Source organism: Rhinichthys klamathensis, unplaced genomic scaffold (assembly GCF_029890125.1).
Source record: "Rhinichthys klamathensis goyatoka isolate OS25496 unplaced genomic scaffold, OSU_Roscu_1.1 h1tg000032l_1, whole genome shotgun sequence".
NCBI classification, from domain to species: Eukaryota; Metazoa; Chordata; class Actinopteri; order Cypriniformes; family Leuciscidae; genus Rhinichthys; species Rhinichthys klamathensis.
Genome location: NW_026606581.1, coordinates 959,716 through 978,567, shown reverse-complemented (window position 1 = coordinate 978,567; position 18,852 = coordinate 959,716). Strand labels below are relative to the sequence as shown.

General features: G+C 37.5%; 2 protein-coding genes across 2 annotated transcripts; both read right to left on the bottom strand.

Annotated features, from left to right (window-relative positions):
- Positions 1–1,127: 1,127 nt before the first annotated feature.
- Positions 1,128–10,895, bottom strand: marc1 (mitochondrial amidoxime reducing component 1). Its single transcript, XM_056245517.1, has 7 exons — positions 10,601–10,895; positions 10,038–10,208; positions 7,263–7,428; positions 6,496–6,636; positions 6,351–6,412; positions 6,202–6,273; positions 1,128–1,312 (listed from the first exon to the last, which is right to left on the bottom strand). The coding sequence occupies exons 1-7, from the start codon at positions 10,849–10,851 to the stop codon at positions 1,198–1,200; spliced, it is 978 nt and encodes a 325-aa protein (XP_056101492.1). The 5' UTR covers positions 10,852–10,895; the 3' UTR covers positions 1,128–1,197.
- Positions 10,896–13,089: 2,194 nt separating this feature from the next.
- On the bottom strand, positions 13,090–17,611 carry kcnk3b (potassium channel, subfamily K, member 3b). Its single transcript, XM_056245673.1, has 2 exons — positions 17,105–17,611; positions 13,090–14,096 (listed from the first exon to the last, which is right to left on the bottom strand). Exons 1-2 carry the CDS (start codon positions 17,385–17,387, stop codon positions 13,228–13,230), a joined length of 1,152 nt encoding a protein of 383 aa, XP_056101648.1. The 5' UTR covers positions 17,388–17,611; the 3' UTR covers positions 13,090–13,227.
- Positions 17,612–18,852: the final 1,241 nt, after the last annotated feature.

Below are 18,852 nucleotides of genomic sequence, written 5' to 3'. Positions count from 1 at the left end.
AACTTCATAAAAGAGCATTCTGCTTGTATTAAGTCCAGGACAATCCAACAAAATATATAGAAGATAGAAACTCATACAAGTTTGAAACAACTTGAGGGTGAGTAAGTAATGACACAATTTTCATTTTTGGGTGAACTATCCCTTTAACAGTTAATAATTGATTAAAACAGGGATGTCAAGGCTTTTATTCAAGCTTATTTGAAAACTACAGGTATGCGTGTAGAAGCAGGATTGGAACTAAACTCTGCAGGGCTGTGACCCTCCAGGAACGGAGTTTGACATCCCTAGATTAAAACATTGAGAGGAAAAGAACTTAACTTAGCAACTACATAAAATAAACTGTAAATGTGGAGAAACAGAAACGTAGTTTAAGTGTCACTGGTTGCCTTCTTCTACTGAAACTCCTTGTAACCACTGAAATGGCACCATCTATTGGGTGTTTTCCAAATGAACACAGTACTAATTACGTTTCAAAAAGCTTTATGTTCAGTATGCCTGGTCTCCTTTAAAAAATCCCAGTATTGGTAATTCAATTCAATAGTTCACTGTCTGATGGTTGGGATCATTTAACATGTTGAGAGAAAACAATACTGAAATAGCATGAGGTTTTTGACAACATCATATACTCAATGCCTCTTTAAATCAGTCACAGACTGTTACAATTAAGTTGTTGATTTGAGTTGTAACATGAAACCTGATTCTTATCACAATGCAGCATAATTATCTTGCTAATACACTGGTCATTTTGAGGTAGAATACGGTTTACTCACAAATCACAGAATTCATATCTTCTCATTGCAATAAAAGGTGACATTTTGAAAATTAAAGAATGTGTTCACTCAAAGTTGAAAACTGTTACTATTTACTCACCCCTGTGGTATTATTTTGAGAAAGAGAAGATTTTTATGTTTTAGAATCTTCCCACAAAAAAAAAGTATAGGGTTGTGTCCCTTTACCTTTGCAGAAGACTAATGGTTTCGTAATCTCCAAGACATTTGATCTATTCCAACCATAATTCTACAGCCAATACAGAAAGTTTTACAAACAATCTTTACATATGATTTTATTTTTCTTATTCAATGAAAATTATAAGAATATTGATTCACTCTAACTTCACAAACTGTAAATTAGTCCGCATGTAAATTAATCACTCGATTTTGATATATGGTTTGATATATCATTCCATCCGGCCCAGTTTCAATAGGTGATCGTATAAACGGGTTCACCAACATGAAGGATACCCGTTTTCTTGACGGTGTAGTACTGTCCCAATATTGGCGAAGTTTTCTGGTTAGGGTCAGTCAGTCGATAGCTATGAAGCAAAAAAATCAAGTAGGTGATGAAAACCGTGGATATATTAAGAGATGCCAACAACATGATATAATAAAATTACCCTATGCGCAGAATCAGGGCTTCCTTTATGATTTCGTTTTTTGAAGGGGGAAGGGGGTGTTGGGTTGGTGTTTGCACCACAAATATATTTATTCATATACAATTTATATATACACGGGGTTGATAATATTTGTTTTTTATTTGAAAGTCTCCTTTGCTCACCAAGGCTGTATTTATTTGATCAAAATAACAAAACAGTAATATTGAGAAACATTTAAAGAATTTAAAATAATTGTTTTCTATTTTAATATATTGTAAAATGTAATTGATTCCTGTGATCAAAGCTCAATTTTTCAGCATCATTACTCCAGTCTTCAATGTCACACGATCCCTTCTTATCATTATTGCTTAATATTTTTGTGGAAACTGTGATACATTTAAGTATTCTTTGATTAATAGTTTAATTTATTTGAAATAGAAATATTTTGCAACATTATATCTTTACTGTCACTTTTGATCAGTTTTATGCATCTTTGCTGAATAAAAGTATTAATTTAGTTTTTAATCAAATAACAAAATTGTATGGGTTTTTTTGTTGAATCATTTATTTAATAAAGACATTTATTATGTTGAAAAATAATTATATTTAATAGTTCTATTTCAAATAAAAGTTGTTCTTTGAAACTTTCTATTCATCAAAGAATCCTAAAAAACAAATTATCACAGTTTCCACAATAATATGAATAAAATCAGCATATAAAACAAACTGAATACTTTTTTACACATTAAGCCTCGTGCACACCGGGACGATTATCGCCAGCGTTTTGAGTTCATACCCAAGCGATTTTCAGTGGCGATGCACCGAGTGAACGTGCAAATTCACTGTAGACAGTAGATAGTGCTTATTGAAAAACAGAAATAACCAACGTGGCGTTGCGCAACTTTACACTTCTGACACTCGCTTGTCACACAGAAGAAGAAGAGAGCCAGTATTTACGTACTTGCCAAAACCATTCACACACTTTTTGCTAACTGGCAAACAGATTATTACGGTGGCCGAGACAGCTCAAGGCGCTGCAACTGAAGCAAACACATGCAAATAGAGAAAAACGCGTGCAAATAGAAAAAAACGCATGCAAATAGAAAAAAACACGCATGCAAATAGAAAAAAACACCAGCAAATTAAAAAAAACATCAGTTTCACAACACACATCAGTTTCACAACACACGTGTGCTCCAAATAAGGAAACGCGCTGCAAAAGTTCACAACACAACCAAATAACTGTTACAGAAAACACGCTGCAAATAACACAGACCACAACGGAAATGTTTCCAGGGGAACCAAATAAGTGACGAACCCGGCTGAGACGTGCTTATTGCCAAGGGGGTAATCCATCGACCGGAAGTTGAAGCCGGCCGGGTACCGCCATCTTGTAGCAGAACTTCACTTGCGTTAGCATTTCCATTGACTACCATTCATTTTGGCGTCACTTTGACAGCGAATAACTTTACATCTGAGGCGTTTAAAGACTCCATTTGTCCATTATTTATTGTCCTCTCTGTCGCGCTGTACAGAAATGACCGCACAGACAGGAGGAGAAGCTCGCAGGCAATCGGGGGGGCGTCCCGTCAAGGGAGAAGCCCATAGATAATGAGTCCATAAAAGCAACGGAAAACTTACTCCTGCTCACTCACGCCAAAGAACTCTTTGCTCAAGTTCCCCGTCTCTGCAAGATTAACGTTGGCAGTTTTCACGCACAGCTACTAGAAGATTAACGTCTGTCAGACAGGTTGCTCACGTCATCAAAGCTTAGTTTGAGTCGGTTTGAGTCTGAGCGTCAGGAACGGAAGTGCTCAAAAATCGCTAAAAGTGGGCTTCAACTGTCTCAACTGAGTTCCAATGAGATGGCTCTGTCCATTTCTTATACTGTCTATGCTTATTGCTCGTGAGCTTCCCTATGCCATACTCCCTTCGAAGGGCAGAATGCAGAGCCCTTTTGGAGTGAGCAAGGCTCTAGTGTGCTGTTAGGCAGCCGTGTGGAGCGCACTTGATGAAGGGAGCAACTAAAGACAACGTGGGATGTTCCCATGACAACGCAGCACGGTGTCCATCAGCTGGTCTTATGACAGAAATATGATGCTGTTCACATAACGGATGCAAATACATTTTTATTTTTAGTTTACAAAAAAAGCTTTTAAAATATGCGTTATATATCTGTGTCTCAACTTTAAAATTTTGGACCCTACATTACCTAACATTTCTTACGAAACTTTTCTTTATGAAAATGTAATAACATGAAACAATTTGTACAGTGTAACTGATGTAACTTATAGATAAATATCTTTCCTTCATGTTTTTCTTCTTTATCTTTTTTATTTATTTTAGTTTCCAGCTCATTGTTCTTTTCTCATTTGTATTCTGATGACATTGAACATATTGTTAATACATTTTGTACATTGTATACAAGTTGTATGTCATAAAAAATTTAATCTCTGTATGTTTTACACAAACAAATAAATAAATAAATAAATAAATAAAGTATAATTTTAAGCTGTAAGCACCAGCACGCATAGATTTATATATGGATATCTATGCCAGCCGATGCCAGCACGTCCCAGCCAGGTTCGTCACTTAATTGGTTCCCCTGGAAACATTTCCGTTGTGCTCTGTGTTATTTGCAGCGCGTTTATGTATTTGGTGGTGTTGTGAGTATTTGGAGCACACGTGTGTTGTGAAACTGATGAAGATGTTTTCTTAATTTGCAGGTGTTTTTTTTATTTGCATGCGTTTTATTTTATTTGCATGAGTTTTCTTCTATTTGCATGCGTTTTCTTCAGTTGCAGCGCGTTGAGCTCTCTCGGCCACCGTAGATTATGGATATTTCAGACACCAAAGAGACTAGCAGCTCTACATTTATCTTGCCTCGTTGCATCTTCTTCTTCGTCTACTTACTTCCTCTTCTTCTATCAATGTGTGCTCGGCAAGACCGTTTTGTGCTTGAGCGCCACCAAGTGCTGTAACCTCAGCAGCTCCAGGCATGTGAACGAAAGCGCCAATCTCATTGGTCGGCCAGTTTTTAACGAGGGGTGTCAAACCAAAAAACGAACCAGAGGCGTTTTTTTATTTATTACGCTTTTACGCCTGCCGTTTTGCTGTGCATACTCACATTGGCGCCCTTTATTTAGTCACAAGACGTTAAACGTCGACGAGAAGCGTGCGCGATAATCGTCCAGGTGTGCACGAGGTAGGGCTGGGCGGTATGACGGTATATATCGTTACCGCGGTAGAAAATGTCAACCGTAACAGATTTTTTTATTCCGTGTATACCGCAACATGCAAATAAGTGGGCGTGGTTAACTCGCGTCCAACGTGCGTGAGACTGAAACACTGAGAATTGTAAAAAGAAACACGGAGAAAGCAGATCAAGATGATCCACAAAGGAATTACATTTTCTAAAGGGTTGTTGTTGTTGTTAACGTGATATTTTCGGGGGAAAAGGCGCAGCAGTTCACTAGAGCAGTGCAGCACAGGCTACAGATTAGTACACGCTCGCAACGGGGAAAGCTGGACAACAACAGTTCATCAATATCGTAACGAATAGAAATAACCTTAAATAATGTATAGTTATCAGCATCTTTCCGTCTCTTATGTATAGTTTTAAAACACGCAAACAGTTTGCCGCCCGTGGTAATGTGCAACCTGCTTGTTAAAGTGAATGTGTAATCCTGTAGCCTATCTGAGGCAAAATTACTAAATATGCATCGCGAGTTATATATTTCTAACTCTAAATAATTGGCCACTGAACCAGTTGATAAAATCTTTCTTTGTTTCGATACGTGATTACAACTTGACACTCAAATTAACCGATCGCATTTTACTGATGCAGAAGACGCGCGCGTGCACAGTGCACACGCACTGAGAGGGAGCGCGGTGTTCACCGGGCTATGGTCAAATAATGACGCAGTTACAAGGTGTGTATAATTTAAACTAGGCTACTTAGTCAACACTAACAGTAGCTGCTGTTCGGTTTTCAAACTGCTGCTCTCCTGCTAGTCACTTCTGAACTTCTATTGATTAAAGCGCAGGGTGACGGGTTGCCAGATATCACAAAAAGAGCAAAACAAGCCCCTTAAAAACGCAGTGTAGCCTAAGCAGACATGGCAAAAATGTACCGGGGAACACGTTTAAACATAACTAGTATTACAATCCTACAAAATTAAAAGGAAATAACTAATTTATCATGTATAGAATAGTTCAATATAAAATATTCAGATATTATAAACTGATTGATGAAGTAAAGCATAACATGAGATTGAAAAATTATTCAGAAACACTTTATTTAAAGTTTAATTGCACCTATGAGTTGTATTTAATATCAATCAGTTGGGGGCAGTTCATCTAAAAGTTGATGAGTGTGTTTTGTTTATATTTAGCTATCTAAATAGTTTACCAAAGAAATAATTTACCAAATAAGAGAAACAGAAAACAATGTGAAGTACTTTTCATTTCTAAAGTATTTGGGTTTATTTATTATACAAAGCCCTTTTTGTTGATTTTTCGAGAATAGCTACATATATAAATAACTATATCGTGAAATATATCGTTACCGTGAAATAAAATTAGTCATACCGTGAAATAGAATTTTGGTCATACCGCCCACCCCTAGCAGGAGGCTTTACACATTATACCGTGTAATACTGTGATTCTTTTTCCAGATTCTGTAACTGATTAACTAAAAAGAAACAAAGCCAAGTTCTTTGGCAAGAAGCACAAGAAGAAAATGATTGACTAAACACAACAGTCATGAACTTGTGAGCTCTGCCCTTTGATCTGGGTAGATTTTAATTCAATCCAATGTGTGCACTTACTTTTTGAGCGTGTTCAGTGGCTCTTTCCGGGTGATGACTCCAGTCTCAGGGTCAACGGTGGTAAAGAGGCATCTGAATATTAATACACAGAATTAAATATTTTACATTACTAACGATTATACTTGTGAACAGTGTATATTCCACTTTACCTTCCACAGCCAACAACTCTCTTCATCTCCACTTGGCCAATCTGAATATGATCCCATGTGTCCTGGTGTAGGAATAACAGAGTTTTATTTTACATCATAACACACCTTCATATCATATCATTCATATTGTATTATTCAGTTATACCTCTGTGAATGCCTCACAGTCACTGACAACAATACTGGGACGAAATTGAAAGACAGTAACATCACTATCCAAACGGCTATTCAGGTCCCTAACAGAGGCCTCCGACATTAGCATGATGGGAGCAGCATCAGGATAGGCCACCTGAAGAATTGAAAAATCAGATCAGATAATGCCAGTGACAGATATATAACATATATATAACATAACAGACATATAACCCAAAGAAAGTCACAGGAAACATTAGATCTCTTCTTTACAGTCATGACAAGTCATTTCCAAAAATTGTGATTTCACATAGTATTGGTTTTGTGTATTGTAGCCTACTAATATATAAAAAAAAAAGTCATATTGCACTAGATTTTCGTACATGTTGAAAGGAGGTAGGAGCACAGCTGTGAAACCTTATAAAATATATATTTTTAATTACTCACCTCTGTCGTGATTCTTTTCTGTCATGACAGTATTTTTTCTTTTTAAATATACATCTATAGTTCTGCTTTTAGGATGATTGAGTGATATGTAATATAATTTTGCTAAAATAAAAATACTAAAATATAATTATGTATTTCTCATTCTCCAATTAATAAATGTATAAATAATAAATGTCTCCTCTCTAATTAATTTAAAAGTAGGAATGTTGCTATATTAAAAAGTAAATCGCAGGTACAATTTTGAGACATGTTTTATCCCACATCTCAAGAGTCAATATTACAGTTTTATTTTATTTTATTTGTAGTATGAGACATGTAGAGGACTGTCCATCAAACCTTTTCGTCCTTAGGATAGAGGGGATCTTTCTCAGAAGGTCTCTGGGCCTTTAGATGAGGTTCAAAATGCACCAGGCGAACGGTCTTGTCTGATTCCAGGTATCGAGTAAGCCAGTCAGACACATCGTCCCCGCAGTCCCTGCCCTGAACGTCTATACTAAAGACTCTGGACACACAAGCAAAATTATTTTCAAGTTTCAGTATGCCACTTCAACTAGAAGAACTCTCTTACAAAGGAAACTTTGGCCACACATAAAATGAATTAGCTTAGCAGAGGCACACAAAGGGTCATTTCTGACCGGAAAATCTTCTGTTTTGAAATGTAAAAAAAATCACAGCTTCATCAGAATGGTACGAAACTTGGTGACTTTTATGGCATTTGGAATGTGAGCACAAAAAAAATTGAGGCCATGATTCGAGCAGGCTAAGTGGTCGTAAAAAAAAAGTCACACTTGTGCTCTTCGGTCAAAAATGACTGACCATAGGAAATGAATGGGAAATCGACAAAAACTCAAATTCAGAGAATTTTTGTGTACAATCTACAAATCGGCCACGATGCAGAAAAAAAGTGCTCAGCAATGAAGGGGTGAAACTCTAAAACATCAAGAGTGCAAAACAGACACACCCACTCACACACACCAATGAATTGTGATCGAAAAATGTTCTGTTTTGAATTTTTTTTAATCACAGCTTCATTGGAATGTTACGAAACTTGGTGACTTTTATGGCATTCGAATGTGAACACACAAAAAATTTAGGCCATGATTCGAGCAGGCTAAGTGGTCGGAAAAAAAAATAGTCACACTTGTGCTCTTCGGTCAAAAATGACTGACCATAGGAAATGAAAGGGAAATCGACAAAAACACACAAATTCTCTACAAATCGGCCACGATGCAGAAAAAAAGTGCTCAGCAATGAAGGGGTGAAACTCTAAAACATCAATAGTGCTACATAGTGCAATAGGGCTATTACCATAAAGCATAATTGAGTCAGAAGACTGAAATAAGAGGTTGTAATGAGATCAGATCCAGATGGATTAAGCTGTGATAAGGCATTCCTGTTTATTTTTGTAAAAAAAAATTATTGAATTTTAATGTTAAGTGTATCTAAATGCTTTCTCTGTATTCAGGTTTGACTGTAGTAATAATAATGCAAAAACGTGTAAACTTCACATTAAAAAAAAAAAAATGTTAAAAAAATTATAAACCTTGACAAAGTATTATTTGAGAAGTTCTAAAAAAATACATTCAAATCCACATCTTAAAAGTAAGTAATTTTGTCCAAAAACTACTAGAGAATTCACAAGCCTCTCCATAGAGAGCTATACAGGCATCTAGTGGTAACACCATGAGATGACATGTTTTATTTGATTTTCTGGAGCTAATCTGACTTCAAAAATTGGATTTAAAATGCCTAGTCTCTATATTAATCTGAAATACTGCATTCATTGACTTTTTTTTTTTTTAAATAAACAATATTATTGAACAAAATTATATTGCATTGGTTTTACTGGGGTGAAGGAAGTTTCATTTTCATGTGTCCGGTCACTTCTGACCGTGAAGATATCAAGTGTGACTCCCAAATGAGGAGCACCAGAGGGTTAAACGAAAGGAGTTTGTCAGGTTATAAATTACAATTCAAAATTAAGTCAAATGTATTTAGGTTGTCCAACGTTATTGGAACATGTTTACCGTTAATGTGAAGAACTACACCTGTGTGAACTTGGAGAAAACTGACTTTATAACACTTCAGGGAAATTCACGCAAAATACTGTATCTGTCATAAGAATGGAAGTTACTGCAGTCGGGGAAGATTGAGGCAAAATCTCATTAGGTCTTTTTTTGCACATCAAGGGGTTTTTATTTCGAAAATGAGTTTCCATCTTAGTTTATGCGCATGTCTACTTATTGTAAAAAAAAATATCATCCACCTCAATTGAGCACATCGCCTACGTTTATTCATGGGATTTATGCGCATCTTGGCACTTCCATGTAGCGTTTTTTTATGCAATATCCCAAAATACACATAAAAATAGGTTGATAGAAACATAGCTAAAGTTAACTAATAATAAAGCTATTGATTAACATTGCATAAAAACCACCCTGAGGTCAGCTGTCCAATGAATTACATACATTTAAATGTGACTTAAAGGGTTAGTTCACCCAAAAATGAAAATTATGTCATGTCGTTCCAAGCCCGTAAGACCTTCGGAACACAGTTTAAGATATTTTAGATTTAGTCCGAGAGCTTTCTGTCCCTCCATTGAAAATGTATGTACGGTATACTGTCCTTGTCCAGAAAGGAAATAAAGACATCGTCAAAGTAGTCCATGTGACATCAGTGGGTTAGTTAGAATTTTTACACCAGACACACGTCAGCAGCGTCACTGCGGAATCGTAAACGCGGATTGACAACAGAACCGGAAGAGAATACAATGCTGAATAAAGTCGTAGTTTTTGTTATTTTTGGACCAAAATGTATTTTCGATGCTTCAAAAAATTCTAACTAACCCACTGATGTCACATGGACTACTTTGATGATGTCTTTATTTCCTTTCTGGACAAGGACAGTATACCGTACATACATTTTCAATGGAGGGACAGAAAGCTCTCGGACTAAATCTAAAATATCTTAAACTGTGTTCCGAAGATGAACGGAGGTCTTACGGGCTTGGGACGACATGAGGGTGAATCATTAATGACATCATTTTCATTTTGGGGTGAACTAACCCTTTAAGTGTTGGTGGGGTGGGTCACTGTTTGTAGCACTATGTACCTGCAGTCCACAACTGCATTACTGGGCTGGTGAAGAGGAACCCTCAACTCCTCCATCTTGGGTCCGTTAAGACACAGCTGCCCCCCCTCACAGCTCAAAGACACCAACACCAGACGAGGCTGCTGTCTGCCCGTCACCATGTGTCCATCCTCTGTGATGACCAGCCAGTGACTGCAACAAAACAAAATATGTGCTCAAAATGTTATGTCGCGAATTATGAGTGGTTTGAGAGGTGTCTGAACTTTGAACCCCTCCAAAGAAAAACAAAACGTGGGAAGACGACAAAATTAAGCATTTACATAAAATACAAGTAGGCTATTCATATTTTCACTGAGTTTTCAAAAGTTTTAGTACACAAAAAAGGTACAAAATAGACAAAAACATGGCAACAGCTCGAGCGCTTTCGTTAGCATCTGTATCAGACGGTAAATCATTAAAAGTCACTGATAGTTCGCACACTGACCCATATAACAGTACATTTAAACGCGTATGAAACAGACAGTCTATGCTTTCAAAGAAATTGCACGATTGGAAAGCAAAGCACACTTCTAACAAATACTCACCGATCCCGCAGTTCGCCATATTTCAGCCCCATTCGCAGACATTCTGCTGTCTCTACCGACACCACTTTCCCAGACTTCATCGGATGAACCAGCAGCTGAGTAACAACTCCAACTCGGGTTAACTTTTTCTCCTGACGCATATATTTATACACGACACCGAGTCCAAGTAGAGCAACAGTTGTGCCTGCAGCGCATAATGCGATTTGCCGATTCTGGTCAAAGACTTTCATAATCATCTCTTTGAAGTTCATCTTTATTTTCGGAAATTAAATCTGCCTGCGAAATTTGACGAGTCTGAAAGGTTTCTCAGCGCTCAGCACTGTGTTTTTATTGCAGCCAATGAAAAGGCGCGTTGCTACTGGGTTGTTTTAAAGGGACGGGTTCCTCGCTTTGAAGTCAACATGAAATCAGAAAACTTTCTTTTACGCGCTCTTATTGTGAAAGATTCATCAGCAGGTTATTTCAAAGTAAATGTTAGTCTTTTGTCAAAATATAATAACTTCACCATCTGAAACGACTTTTCTTGGCAGCTGTCGTCACCAATATCGCTTTAATTTTCAACCCTCTCACCCCAGACACCTGTCATTCAAATCATTTCAATCAATTAAATTTTTGTTTGTTTTTACAAAATGTTGGACAGATATATGACGTCACAGATTCTACCCCAAAAAAAGGTTAACTTGTATTGAACTTGTAACATATTCCTTATTAAACCGTTCACCGTATATACATCCTTTAGTTTTACTGACATTTGGCAAAATAAGGATCAATTTCACATGGACATGGACATTTTCTTTTTTATTATTATTCTAATCAGCAAAGAGTTATTTTTGCCCTGGTCCCTTTAGTAAGGACAGGATTAGAAACATAAATGTACACTCTGTCCTACCCTCATTGACCTGCTGGTCAAAAGATATTTTTTACCTTTCACATGAATATAGATGCCAAACCAGAAAAATATACACAAGAAAAAGCAACAGATGCCGCCACCATGGGTGGGGGCAATACAGGCATTTGTTGTAATGGCGTTCCTTCTGTCACTGTGTCATGCAGGTTTAATAGCTGAAGGCAAAGTCTTGGACACAAAGCGCTTTCTCCTTGGCAGGATGTGAAGATGGCACACACTCCTGTGTGAAGATGGCACACACTCCTGTGGGAGCCAAACATAGCCTGAGCAGCAAGTCCTCTCTGAGTCTTGGGGGATACACAGGACACGATGTCCAGATCAGATCAGTGGGATAACTGCTGTTTTTCCTACAGCTCTAGTTCAGACCAAGGTCATATTTATTCTTTATCTTCAAAGCTGACATTTATGTGTTAAACATCAAGAGTAGGCCTAATTAGATACCTCAGGTTCAAAAGTCGTATGCGCTTTCCGTGCCGAGATGTTGACTCTGATATCATTCTTACATTGACAACTCAGTCCTCGTTTTTGAGCAGCCGATCTGAATATTATTTTATGACTCCACGTGACCTCCATCAGGTTAATATGTTTAGGAGGTTGAGGGAGTCATGTTGGTATGCCATCTGGATCAACAAAAACCTGATAGGTGTTTCATTTTGCTGGTTACACTGAAGTCTACAGCGTATTACAGGGGACTCATTACAATAATGGAGTCTAATAATAATATCCTTTATCAGATCGCAGTTAATAAAGAGTGTCAGATGTAGTTCTCAACAATACAAAAACTATCAATGCAACATGGTTGTGCAAATTGCAGAATTATGTAATTGGCTGCCTTTTAAAGAGTTTAAATTGAATTGGCAACACCCCACAGGAAGTTGAACGGATAGGAAGGAGAATTTATTGAAAGAATTTCAATGCAGATCATGCATTCAACGGAGCCCCCAAAGGAACATGGTGATGGGAAAAATATGAGAAGGGAGAAAAAAAGTTTCCTTAACTTTTATAATAGCAAAACTTTTAAGATGCCCCGAGACACTTTGCTTTGTTTCTCAAAAGTATTGCTTTCCCCTGAAAAATTCAGCGTTCACTCACAAAAACATTAAAATGGTGTTTTTCATACAGTGTCATAATTTTTTGTGAGAAAATGCAAATGTATTGCAATATAATTTTTTTCTCCCATTTCATATTTTTCAATCACCATTATGACATATATAGATATTACTTCAAACATAAATGACATTTCATCTATCTATCTATCTATCTATCTATCTATCTATCTATCTAAATTCAACTCAAATTCTGGAACTGAATTGGAATTTAAAAGGCATTCTCAGTTCAATTCTGAATGGCAAACAACACTGCAATGCAAAGCCAAAAATGGCAGAGATTTATGAAAACTCTAATACCATAAGCATTTCATCTGAACAGGGTAAAATAGCATTCCAGATGGGAAGTTTTTTGGTTAGAATATGTTTTTAGTAACTGTTAAAACATTGTCTATTGCACCATTTCAGGGTGTAAATGAGCTATTTGAAGTAGAAGACCGTTTGAATTCTCCTAACAGTCATCAAAGCGTTGTTGGTGTAAAAATAAGTTTTCATCAGTCCACCTCGAGCTTGGGTGGTCCGTTCAAGCATCTTTATGTGATATATAATGCTATCAAAATAATTCATGTGACTCATTAAAGATCTACAGTGACTGTATAAGGAAGTGAGGTGATTCAGACAGAGCTGCGTCTCTTGGAGAAGAGCCTGAACGGTGAGATGTTTCTCAGGTCAGCAGACACAGTGCTAATGGCCGAGCAGCGTTGAGGGTTACACACGCAGCCCGTTGGGCCGGGTTCGAAAAAGTGGTGGGGCGACATGTCTCCTTGCTCCATTAGCGCATCAGTAAAGGACATATCCTGCGGGAGGATCACCATTTTCTCTCGGCTTTTGTACCACAGGCAGGAGCACACCGTCTGGAAGTGAAGCACCTCAGCATAGACGCTCTTCAGCCCTCGTCTTTTGTCTCGTCCCGCGGCGGCTGGGCTCGGAGGGTCCGGACGCCGCAGAACCGAACCTATCGGTTGATCTTTGGAGAGCAGCGCCCTCTGCGCCGCGTCTCTTCTCTCGTCCTCGGTGTTCATCGTCATGAACCGTAGCACCACTAGATTGAGGAAAGCACCAATTACTGTGAGGCCCATCAGGATATAGACAAAACTAAAGGCCACGTAATGAGGGTCGTTTTGGAGAGCGTTGTCCTTCTGCAGGGCTACGTAGTCCCCGAAACCGATGGTGGTGAGGGTGATGAAGCAGAAGTAGAAGGCATGGAAAAAGGTCCAACCTTCATAGTGGGAGAAGGCCGCTGCTCCTACGCACAAGGTGCTGACGCAGGAGAAGAAGCCGATGATCACCATGTTGGCCATGGAGACTTCCGGCCTCCGCAGGCCCATGCATTTCTTGGCTTTGTGCAACAGGAACCGGACGAAGGTGTTGATGCGTTCGCCCAGGCTCTGGAACATCACCAGGGTGAGGGGGATGCCCAGAAGCGCATACCCCATGCAGAACGCTTTCCCAGCATCCGTACTGGGGGCGGCATGGCCATAACCTTGAGAAGGAGAGCAGGACAAGATACGTGATTTAAAGAATCAACATTTTCAAGGAAGACTTGATGTTGTATGTTTAGATGTTTGTAGACCTACAGATCCTGCATAATCCATTGGAATGGACATCACATGATTTGTGGTTTGAACCAATAAAATGTTATGTTTTTATAATATGGGTAATGTCTGGTCACTGATTGGTTCCTGATCAACCAATCACAATGAATATGTGACCCCTTGCTTAGTCTGGAATACATTTCCCGCTCAACAACACAACTCAATGCTTAAAGGGATAGTACAGCCAAAAATGAAAATTCTGTCATTAATTACTCATGTCGTTCCAAACCCGTAAGACTTTAGTTCATCTTCGGAACACAAATTAAGATCTTTTTGATTAAATCTGAGGGCTTTCTGTCCCTCCGTTGACAGCTACCACTTTGACGCTTAAGAAACGTCATGAAGAGATCGTTAAACTAATCCATATGAATTGAGTGGTTTAGTGCAAATTTACAACCAAGACAATAAAGATATAGATTACACAGCATGTTAGCTTGCTTATTTTGCTAAAAAGCATGATCTTTGCATGATCAGCTGAATCCACATGTCATGGTAACAAAAAACTATGCTTCTAACCACAGGTCGAGAGCTGTAGTTCCAACCACACACCTTTGAGATGTCATTTGTGAATGTTCGTTGGAACTATGGTTTCAGGAAACACAGAATCAGTGAACTTGGTAATGACGAAACTTGCGATCACGGTTGGCTAATGATGCTTTTGACCATTGAGCTTCAAGCATCACAATAAAGATAAAGATATAGTTCTAAAAAAAATCGAAATATAAAAGAATAGCAGAGTTCACACCACAACTATAACGGCATAGAGAAACAATATCATTTACATCAATTTCAGAACGTTTTTTTTGTTTTTTTTTGCAGCTGATGAACTATAAAATCATTGACAGCCAATCAGAATCCATCCTGCTTTCAGAGCTCCAGCATTTAAAGCTGCAGACAACACGCTGGTGTGGACACTAATATGGTTAATGTTATAGTTATCTTTATAGTTATCGTTCTTGGTCTGAACGGGCCTTAAGCCGCTTTTTTACCTTTTATATGGTAATTTATGTTAACGGTAGTGTCATCAACTTGCACCCCTTATAATCCTGATAGTATCAACAAGTGATAATATTCAAAGTTAATTTAAAGATCTTTCAGTTGTAGAACATAAGTTAGTCAAGACCATGAGAATGTCAATAGGTCTTTGGTTCCACTGAGTGTGAGATTTACTGGCTTAATTCAGCCTTGCAGAGAACAACATAAGTGTTCTTTGGTTGTCTATGTCAGCTAAACAACCTCTTAAACAGTCTGAATAATTTATAGAGGTAAACAGGCCAGTCAATATCTTCACTGTTTGTAACTGGCCAGAGTAATCAGACTGTTCATCAGACGCACACCCCCCACATTTATTTGTACTGGATGTTCTTTAACTTTCTGTAAATATTATTACTGACGTTCATTGCACTTAGCCATCGCAATGTTATGATGATGCTGTAAACTCCCCAATGAGGGCAGACTAATATGGCATTAGCCTGGAGATTTTTGAAGCTCTGCACATAGCTCTCGGTATTGGGATACCAAAAAGATTCACGAATCAAGTTTTCAACAAGCAAATTAGGACAATGAAGTTAAAATGAATGAAGAATTTAACATTTCACAATATCTGTTCTTTTTTTTTTTTTTTTGGACGAAGGCTGATTTTGTACCTATAAATAAAAAATATATACTGAAATAAACCGCAAGTTCTGCTGAGAATGACTATACTTTTTTATGTGCATGAATAAATAATGACCATAATTCCAAAACTAACTTAATGTTAAATGATTTATGTAAATATCTTCATCTGACCTTATCCAAACCCTACAGTCCATGTGAATCAATCCCTATAACCTAAGAAAAACCGACATGGTATAACCCACAAATGGTAACATCTAAATTAACTGATTATATTCAAGAAAAAAATTAATTACATTTGTCATGAAGGATGTTTGAAGATATAAAAGTATGATTATTTGTACAGTACAGTACAGTATCACTTCAAATAAGCATAGCAAAAGCCATTTTTAATCTGAAACTAAAAAGCTATTAGTCTTTCAAACAAAACATGAGGGTTAAAGAGAAATAAATAAACCTCAAGGCCTATACTATTTAGCTTTATTATCGTTCAACAGGCAATGCAACGTGTCTTCAGCTAGTGAAAACGCAGAGAGAAAACTCACATACATTAGCATTTTGTAGGGTGCTCTTCCAAAAATAACCCATGACCATTTTTGAACTAATCCACCGGAAGCAATGACGAAATCACCATGAACTGTAACACGGGATTAAGCACTTCAGTGATGACTGCATTGAGTCTAATTTCAATATATGTGTTAACTAAGCAATTTTAACGAGCATATTTCACGAAGATTGAATTTAGCTGAATTTCGGCAATATGTTTATTTCAGAGAAGCACACAGTAAAATGTTGATTCTGTCAGCTGCAGTTGCCAGAACTTTCCCGTTAAAAATACAGTTTACAGGATGGCATTTTGGTGATTGTATATTTTAAAGTCCATATAGCTAGCCTATATGATTACATTAGCTTACCTAAAATTATTACTCTTATTTGAGAAAATATGTTCAATGGAAAACCCAAACAATGACTTTAAGTCCATCGAAACTGCATGTCCTCAAAATAAAACAGGAACACAAACCACAAATGCTATAAGCAACTAAATAACCAAATTAGATTTTTAGTGGAGGGAAATGCCCCTTTTCATACTTAAGGCGATTCATAATTTTCACTAATAGGCTAAACCATTTTTGGAAAATTAAATATTTGGTTTTGCATAATCGTATAAAAAGTGCAAAAGATTTTAAAGTTGAATGGCATATAGTTAGGAAACACATAATTCGACTAGAATGACTTTCTTAACAAATTAAGTTAATCAGTTAGAACTGAATATTTTTTTTACCTATGGTCGTTATCACAGTGATGGCAAAATAAAAAGACCCGGCGAACCTCCACTGGACTCCGGCTTTGTGAGGCTTCAGAAGCAACACGACCTTTTCAATCTGATCAAAGTCAAGCCTGGTGAGATTATATTTATACATGAGTAGAAATTTTCGATAGTCGAGCTTGCCCTTCTGGGTTTTCTCTTGCTTTGACTCGAGAGCATCGAAGACTCCCGCTCCAATGAGTAAATAGGACAAAGTGCAGATAATTAAGGCGAGTGTCCGCAGGTTTTGCCTCTTCATCTTCTCATAGTCGCTCCAACATATCCCTCAGTTTTCAAAGCTCCGGTCCAGGCATGGGAACTTTCCTGATTCATGGCTTGTCATAACTCCCTTGCACCCCTTGGCAGCAATAACCCAACTGAGGGTCTCCTGAAAAAGTGGCCAGTGGCCACAGGGGACCGCTATTAAAAGAAGTCGTGTTTAGTGGGAGCTGTTCTTTCAGCACCACCCCCAGGGACTCATAGGCTACACACACTCCTTATATGGTCATTTGTTCCCTTCAGTTACAGTATGAAGGAAGGTTTGTGCGTTATCGATCATATTACATTGTAATTCTTAAAGGGGCTATATGTAAGAATTTAGACAGTGTCCTTTTTACATATGTTACATGTACTTACCATAATAATAACAGTAAATTATGCATAGCCTAATTACATGCAACTAACCAAATCCTACCCTAACCCTATAGCAAGTACATTTAGTTGCTTAATAGTAAATATATAATTACACTGTCTGTATATGACACCTTAAAATAAAGTGTAACCAGAATTTTCATGTAATCGATTTTTGTATTTCCAGTGTGTGAACAGCTTGTAAGGAGACTTAAAAAACGAGACCTTCCCCGACTTCCTAGTTTATAAAACCCTGTAGACGGATATTTCTGAGAAGCACTCGGGCCGGTTTTGCCGGGAAAATCCAAAGGATGTGGCGTTAACTCGCGCTCCCGAGAGCCTCTCTTCCGCTCTATGACACCTGAATGCTAGATTACACAATGTTCAGGAGGATACTGTACTGTAATGTTAAGGTGTCGTGTCATCCAAAGAAAAGGGATTAATTCAAACTATAGTCTCACATAATCAGATCTATAGTACTGTATATCTCAAACATCATTTATATTAAAATCATAACAGAGTAATTATTTTAATTTACAGAGATTTTTTACATTAACAGAGTAATTAATTACCTCACCTTTGTTTAGACTTGATGGCAATGAATTTCAGAGCTTGTGCAAACATTATCCACATGATCAGATGCTTTCTTAACTACGGTTTTCTCGCCGCTGTCATTTTTGTGTCTAGATGTTCGCTAACAATAGGCTTTATCGCTGCAAATGTATTTCCAACTTATTGTTATTTGTAAGCAAAGTGAGTATCGGAGCATTGAATCAAGTTCAGTCTGCATATTACCTGACCGAGTGCAAGCACGAGCAATAAGTTACTTGCTGCAGTTCACATAACAGCCACCGGTGTCGCTAATAACAAGGGTTTTTAAATTCGACATAGCCCCTTTAAGTAATTACTAAGTGTCACTTTTAGGAGCTTTTTGGATTACTAATGTGATAACATGATGTGCAATATAGAAAATGTAATGTAAAGTGTCGCCCTTTACTTTACATGAAAAAATTAAATAAAAATAGTTTCTTTTAAAAAACAAAACAAGCTTTAAACCTGGGAACCTTTTCTGCATTTAACCTCCCTTGCGTATT